At 42.2% G+C, this 7,952-nt stretch overlaps 1 protein-coding gene across 1 annotated transcript in view; it reads right to left on the reverse strand.

The window, feature by feature from the left end:
- The window catches only part of LOC102676999 (suppressor of lurcher protein 1), a gene marked incomplete at its 5' end in the record, with an annotated part of 299,191 nt that extends 295,313 nt beyond the window's left edge, over positions 1–3,878 (reverse strand). The window contains 2 exons of the mRNA XM_031508827.1: positions 3,181–3,505; positions 3,668–3,878. Coding sequence (XP_031364687.1) covers positions 3,181–3,505; positions 3,668–3,878 — 536 coding nt within the window. The remainder of the gene's footprint in view (positions 1–3,180; positions 3,506–3,667) is intronic.
- Positions 3,879–7,952: the final 4,074 nt, after the last annotated feature.

Raw genomic sequence — 7,952 nt, forward strand, 5'->3', positions numbered from 1 at the left:
TACCGTGGAAAATTCCGTTAGAGGATATTACGGTTTACCATCGACGANTTCGTCTTAGTCACGAGGAATCGAAAAAACATCGACAGCTCGCTCCTCTATTTTCTGCATTCGTTACGCGGCGAAACATAACCTTTCAACCTAGATGCTCGCATACTTTGACGGATTAGACCCGGTTTACATCGCTAAGCATCCAGCCGTTATTATTCTACTCGCGTATGTACGTTTAAATACTTGTACCATGTACACCGTGTTTGATTACGACTACTGGAACTATGAATAATTTCTACTAGTTCTGTTTATAAAGTAAACTTTCCTTGCTCGATTCGGGCACCATTTGTGGCAAATATTTCACTCGGTGATATTATATATTCGTGAAAATACGGGTTCAAGTGGTGGAAATATAATACTGGTGAAAAGAAAAGTTATCCCTTTCCTCTCTCCACACTCTTTTATCACTCTTTGTATATAAATTCGAAGAGACAATCGATCGACGATAATATCGTTATTGCAAAGTTATTCGATAATTAGGTATCGAAGACACACCGTGGGATGAAACTTGGCGTGCATCGTGTGCAAAGGCAGCTTAATATCGACGCGGCCGGATCTAAGAGCAAAGTTTCCTCTCTTCTCCGAGGGATTTTCTCAGCTTTGGAATATATAGTGGAGAGCTGTGTGTAAACGATCGCCGTGCCTCCGCGCGCCATATTAATAGGGCCATCTTCATGGCCAGCTTAATATTGGATAGCGAAGCGCTTGGACGGTCCTTAGAAGCGGAAAACGATTTATGGCCTCCACCGTTGGAGGATTTGTAAATAGAATCCTGTGTAGAAGGAGAGCGGCCCGAGGACAGGCACGTGCTCGGCATAAGTCCGCCAAGAATATGAGAAGGATTTCCACCAATTGAATTTGTTGTTACAGCTTCCACCGATGCGAATTAAATTGAAAATGAACCGCGTTCTGTCTACCGTGAGTAAATCTATTCAACTTTGACGAAACTAGTTATTAATTATTGACCAAAAAAAAAAAAAAAAAAAAGAAAGAATCCACGTTCGTTATATTTTCAGATATAATAATAATAAGAGACTGATGAAAAGAAGGAAGAGAGAGGTGAAACCGCAACTTTACAAAAGGGAGATTCATATTCCGGTCGGAGAAGCAGCGACATTCGGAGCAGAAAATAAAATCTACGGGGGTCGGTCGGTCCCGTCCACGGAAACGGACGTTGCATTCACGGGAACGTTTCTCGTTTTCGTCTCATAACTTCCTCCTTCCTGGACTCCTAACCGACTCTTTCCCCGACCGTGTCACATCGCTGACCCTTCCTGCACTTAGTCGGGCTCTAAACCAACCGGCAAACTTCGTGATATGCATTTGAAATGCCGACTTTTGCCCCGAAATTTTCTTTCGGTTATCCGCGCAATCGGATTTTCCTGTTAGAAATTCGTCGTTAAATTCTCTTTGATTTTATATATTTTGGACACGCCTCTTTCCTCAAGGTAACCTTATATCTGAAACACACCGCAAATTTATATTCGTGAGTAATTCTCTCTATTTTTTCTCAAGGCTTCGTTTTCAAGTACAAATGAAATTAGATACTAGAATAAATTATAGGAATTTCGTTCATTTAAAAATAAATTTAGAAAATTGAATTTAAATAATAATTCATTTTTATCCAATTTCACTTTTTGAAAATTTTCCATTATTTTCACAGGTAAAATCGGTCGCTTGTAGACATTTTGTACATATATATATAGATATATACAATGAAGAGCTGATTTGCAAACCGACTATCAAGGAAACACAGCGTCCAACTATCGGCTAATCAGCCGCCAACTTGCTCGATGTAAGACGGAACGCCTCTTATCCGATGATCCGTCTTTCCTCGAGACATAACAGGGGCTAACTATGCTCGACTAAGCTTCCGTCACGTCGGATAGTGTGGTAAATCTTCCAGATTTATGTGCACCATTGTCCACGCCGTTTTCGCTTTTTGTCGTGATATAAACCTTCAAAGTCGAGTGTCGTCTCGAGACTCATTCTTGTAAATGAAGAATAAACGAAGATTTTGAATTTGAAGAGAAAGAAGAATTGGGAGAAAAATAACAATTAAATAAAGCGATAATTATCTTCGTGACAAATATGGGACAATGGGAAATACGACAAATTCTATTTTATATCTCAATATGGGTATTGTTGTGAAAACAATTAATCCTATTATCTCCCTGATGAATTTATCAATATACACTCGATAATTGCAAATACGATATTTGCATTCAAGTGACATTTGATACTTTGCGACAAAGGCAATTTAATAATAATTTATATTCGTTTCGAAATATGTATGTATTCCTATGTCAATAATAAATCGAGCAATAAATCTTGACGAAATATCGATCACGAAATACGAATTAATACATCTTTTTTTACTTTACTATTTTACAACACCATTCATTTCGCTTAATATAATAATATATCTAAATATTTGCGCGCAGATCATCGACCAAGTACGAGATCACAAATTTCATTGGATTTCTTGCAACATCTCGACATACGTCGTCTCTATAATCGTAAGAGTTACGGACGAAATTACGAAATTTTAAAAGACAACAATTTATGAGAAAATAAACATCGTTAATACATACCAGAGACTAACCCAGGCTCTGGCTCGAACCACAATCTCGTTACATACCGAGAGAGGGCTACTATGGCCCCGCAGTAACCACCTTGTTCCCAAGTTTATATACGTATAAGAACCCGGTTAACCCGTTTGGAACAGGTTACAAGCAAACAATTCGTTCATTTAAAAGATAATAACACAAGTAGTGCAAGTTAATTGTATAAAATTTCGTTCAAAATAGATTTATTAGGATAAAAGTGGTAAATATAAATTCTTCCTTGATGTATAATCGATCGTTTTTTTTGGAACGAAACATCGAACGAAAGTTTGAAGGTAGGTAATCTTGTAAATAGCTTGAAATGCCTGTGTATTTCGTTTCTCCCTCCATCTAATACTTCAACCTCGTATTATCTAGAGTGTTGCTCTTCGCTTAGAAACAAAGCTGTGAAGTTTATCAAGGGGGGAGGAGGGTGCAGGATACTTCCTATCCTTTGTATCGCGAGGAAAAATTGTGGCGATGCCGCAATGTGAACGAGTTTGAAACTCGACTCTGGGATACTTACTCTGATCGAGCGCGACGGATATTGAAGTGGTGAAACGTCAGCTTGACGATTTCGTCGGGTTGACCGATGAACGTGTAAAGGAGGCAATCGATGTTCGACGGATATGGCTTGGGGTAATAAGGCGATGTGAACGTGCCACCTTGAGGTCTGTCCGAGCTGCTGTAGATGACGCAAGAGCAACCTATAACAAATCGCAGTACCCATATTAATAACGTTAAAGCTAGCGATTTTGGATTTTGGACTTTGAACTTTGGATTTTGGATTTTGGATTTTAAACCTTCAACTTTGAATTTTAGATTTTGGACTTTAAATTTTGAACTTTGAACTTTGGATTTTGGATTTTAAACCTTGAACTTTGAATTTTAAATTTTGGACTTTAAATTTTGAACTTTGAACTTTGGATTTTGGATTTTAAACCTTAAATTTTGAATTTTAGATTTTGAACTTTAAATTTTGGACTTTGAACTTTGGATTTTGGATTTTAAACCTTGAACTTTGAATTTTAGATTTTGGATTTTAAATCTTAGATTCTGAATTCTGGATTCTGGATTCTGAGTTCTGGATTCTGAGTTCTGGATTCTGGATTTTGGATTCTGGATTATGGATTTTGGATTTTGAATTTTGGATTTTGGACTTTGGATTCTGGATTCTGGATTTTGAATTTTTGATTTTAAATCTTGGACTTTGGATTCTGGATTCTAGATTCTAGATTTTGGATTTTGAGTTTTGGATTTTAAATCTTGGATTTTAGATTTTGGATTCTGGATATTGGATACTGGATTCTGGATTTTGGACTTTAGATTCTGAATTCTAGATTTTGAATTTTTGATTTTAAATTTTGGACTTTGGATTCTGGATTCTAGATTCTGGATTTTGAATTTTGAATTTTAAATCTTGGACTTTGGACTTTGAATTTTGGAATTTGGATTCTGGATTCTGGATTCTGGATTTTGGAACTGTCCCTCGACGATCTGTAAAAAGTTGTAAACTTGAGCGATCAGACACAGAGATTGGTTTCGAAGAATAATGAAATCCATATCCATACCCGATCTTACAGCTCCAACGAAACTTTTCTTATTTCCAAAATGAACTCGTCACGTTTCTCTCATCGATCTTATTCCTCCCGCCCCACACCAACCCCTCGTATCGACCCCGCGTCAATCTCGAGGAATCAAATTAAAGTTTGACTTTTCTGCGAGGGAACGTACCGCAACTTTCTTGCCAAACTTTTCAGCGAACGAAATCACCGATTGCCGAAGACCAATGGATCCTTAATACTTAACGATCGATCGACCGATCGTGAAAAAAAAAATGGCGATAACTTCGACCACGTTTTCCACGTTTTACGTTTAGAACATTTAAATCTTTTGCTACCAACTAAAGAATTCCTCCTTACATCCGTCAAAGCGGATAGCTCTATATCGAAACAAGGATTTAATTTCAATTCCATTCTCTTCTCGGCTCAACCGGTATCTAAAATACCGTGTTTCAACAAGGCAAGCCTTTGTCACGAAGGGAGGGAGGGAAAGAAAATCGCGAAGGAACGCGGAAAATCCGTGTCGGATAGATGAGCAGCGATGCTCATCGAATATAAAAAAAAAAAGATCGATCCTCTCTTCCTCTCTTTTCTTAAAATATCACGAAAAAACCAAATACTAATAGCTATTGTAACCGATACCGGATAACTTGGAATCAACATCCACAATCTCACGATATATATAACACATTAAAATGTACGAGAAACTTTTTCTTTATAAAATTACCTTCGCGTGTCATTTTAACCTTCACTTAAGAAAAAAAAGAAAGAATAAAATTATATCGATATCGATATATATTATCGACATAACAATAATAATAAATCGAATCGTTCGTTTCAGTTCATGGAATCGGACGTAATAACTCCTCTCCCTTCCCCTAAACGTTTAAAAAGCCAACAATCCACTCTCTCTCTCTCTCCCTCTCTCTCTACATTACATTTCCTTCCCCTCGCCCTATCGATTTTTATCGTATATAAGATAGTTATCGGATAAAGCAGAAGAATCCTATCAAGGTTATAAACTGTAGATATATCGCGAGACAGATGGAAGTACAGATCGTAGATGGAACGATCGACGCACGAAATATGGGTCATTTACGAGCTGCTCGTCGATAATCGGTGCGGCAATAATTTATCCGCAACAATATCACCGACCCTTCCCTCCCATCCCCGATTAGTTCGCGTCGCGGGCGATGGGGGAGGAGGAGGAGGAGGAGGAGGAACAGTTCCGTTGATTATTTCCGTGAAACGTGATCCATTAGGGGCGCCGCGCTCGTACGACGACTAATCCGGCCGAGACGATTTATAAGAATGCCGGCCCTAAATACGATCCATCGTTCGATCCGAGAGAGGCTAAACGAACGATAGTTGAGGGGATTCCCTCTTCACGCCCGTCGCGTGTCTCGGCTGACGCGAGAATTAATCGCGCCTCGTGGCTTCGAGGTGGAGAGCTTCGCCAAATTAGCCGAAAAGTAACCCTTTTTTCTATCTCTTCTATCGTTTGCTCGACAGAGACGGAGACAAAGACAGAGACAGAGATAGATAGATAGATAGATAGATAGAGATAGATAGATTAATAGATAGATAGATAGAGATAAATAAATTAATAGAGAGAGAGAGAGAGAGAGAGAGAGAGAGAGAGAGAGAGAGAGAGAGAGAGAGAGAGAGCGCGCGAGCGAGAGAGAGAGCGCGAGAGAGAGAGAGACAGAGAGAGAGAGCGAGCGAGAGGGCGGGAGAGCGGGAGAGAGAGAGAGAGCGCGCGAGCGAGAGAGAGAGCGCGAGAGAGAGAGAGACAGAGAGAGAGAGCGAGCGAGAGGGCGGGAGAGCGGGAGAGAGAGAGAGAGCGCGCGAGCGAGAGAGAGAGCGCGAGAGAGAGAGAGACAGAGAGAGAGAGCGAGCGAGAGGGCGGGAGAGCGGGAGAGAGAGAGAGAGCGCGCGAGCGAGAGAGAGAGCGCGAGAGAGAGAGAGACAGAGAGAGAGAGCGAGCGAGAGGGCGGGAGAGCGGGAGAGAGAGAGAGAGCGCGCGAGCGAGAGAGAGAGCGCGAGAGAGAGAGAGACAGAGAGAGAGAGCGAGCGAGAGGGCGGGAGAGCGGGAGAGAGAGAGAGAGCGCGCGAGCGAGAGAGAGAGCGCGAGAGAGAGAGAGACAGAGAGAGAGAGCGAGCGAGAGGGCGGGAGAGCGGGAGAGAGAGAGAGAGCGCGCGAGCGAGAGAGAGAGCGCGAGAGAGAGAGAGACAGAGAGAGAGAGCGAGCGAGAGGGCGGGAGAGCGGGAGAGAGAGAGAGAGCGCGCGAGCGAGAGAGAGAGCGCGAGAGAGAGAGAGACAGAGAGAGAGAGCGAGCGACCGAGAGAGAGAGAGGGAGATTGGAACGTTCGTGTCCCATTGTGCGTTCCGTTTTTGCCTTGGCACAGGACATTTGGGAAATTTGAGACAGAGAGAGAGAGAGAGACCGAGAGGAAGGGAGAAAGAGAGAAAGAGAGGAGGGAGAGATACCTTTATTCGCGGGGGAATATTATTGACAGGGATGGAATGTTAAAGAGTTTTTAATTCCGTGGACTCTTTCTTTTTTTTTCAACTTTTTTAACTCTGCCAAAGCATCCTAGGGTTAATAGGGATTGCGCGCTGGTATCCACTCCCCTTTATTTTCCATCCCTACTCCTCTCTACACCGTTTCTTTTTATTTCTTCGTTTCCTCCATTCTCCTTTCCTTCGTCCCTGAAAGCTTGGCCGCTCCAGAGGCGGTCACGCTCGCGATCCGTTCAACGACGCTCGCCTCGTCGAATACGGAACGGAGGCGATTCGATTGTATTGTAGGAACGCAACGGTGGCTGGGATTTATCAACTTCCGTCCACGCATCGCTTTTCGTTCTCCACTTTTATCTCCTAATTCTACCTCTATCTCCATCCTAATTCCACGACAAAACTCATCTTTTAAAACTTTTTTTTTTCTTAAAAATTTTGAATCTCGTGGCAGTACTTTTTCGTTATCTTAGCAACAGAGAGAGAGAGAGGGAGGGAGGGAGAGGGAGAGGGAGCAGAGCTTAATTGCTCATTTTTTCTAGTAAGCCGCCGTAAAATCTCCCGGGGAGATCATTGTTCGGTCACGTTCAACCGCGCTGACTCAAGTAACCCTCCTCGCGAGGGTTACTTATAAGAGAACGGGAGGGGGTTGAAACTGGACAAAAACTGGGCCGCTTCTTCTCTCGAAGGAGAAAGAAGCGCGATAATTATCCTTGCAAATTGATCGCCGACAAAGATACGCTTGCCTTCATCTAAAAAAAAAAAAAAAAAGAAAAAGAAAAAAACGAAATCGAAAACGAGACGATTAATAAAACGTAATAAAAATAAATCTATTAATCTTCCCTCGACTCCGTGACCAACGAGTCCAAAAAAAATTGGAGCAAATAAGCTTTCTCGCTCCTCCTTCCTCCTTTAGAGGGGAGTTAATTTACGACGCGACGGAGCCGCGTTAAGAGCTGGCCCGGCGCAGCTGGCGGCTCTCTATCTCCGCAATCTCTTCTTCCCCGGCAACGAGGAGATCCCACGAGCATTATATCGCGAGAATAGTTGGAGAAGCCTCGCAAGGTGATTCGATAGACTCGGGATCTTAGAAGATCTTGCCCGCCGATAGACTCGACTCGACTCGACTATGCTACATGGTTATACACGGTTATGTAGCATACCGGTACATAGGGCCGCCCTCGAAACCTGGCCCTTCCTCCCCCCCCCCACCACCAC

Source organism: Apis dorsata, unplaced genomic scaffold (genome assembly GCF_000469605.1).
Source record: "Apis dorsata unplaced genomic scaffold, Apis dorsata 1.3 scaffold_102, whole genome shotgun sequence".
Classification (NCBI taxonomy): domain Eukaryota; kingdom Metazoa; phylum Arthropoda; class Insecta; order Hymenoptera; family Apidae; genus Apis; species Apis dorsata.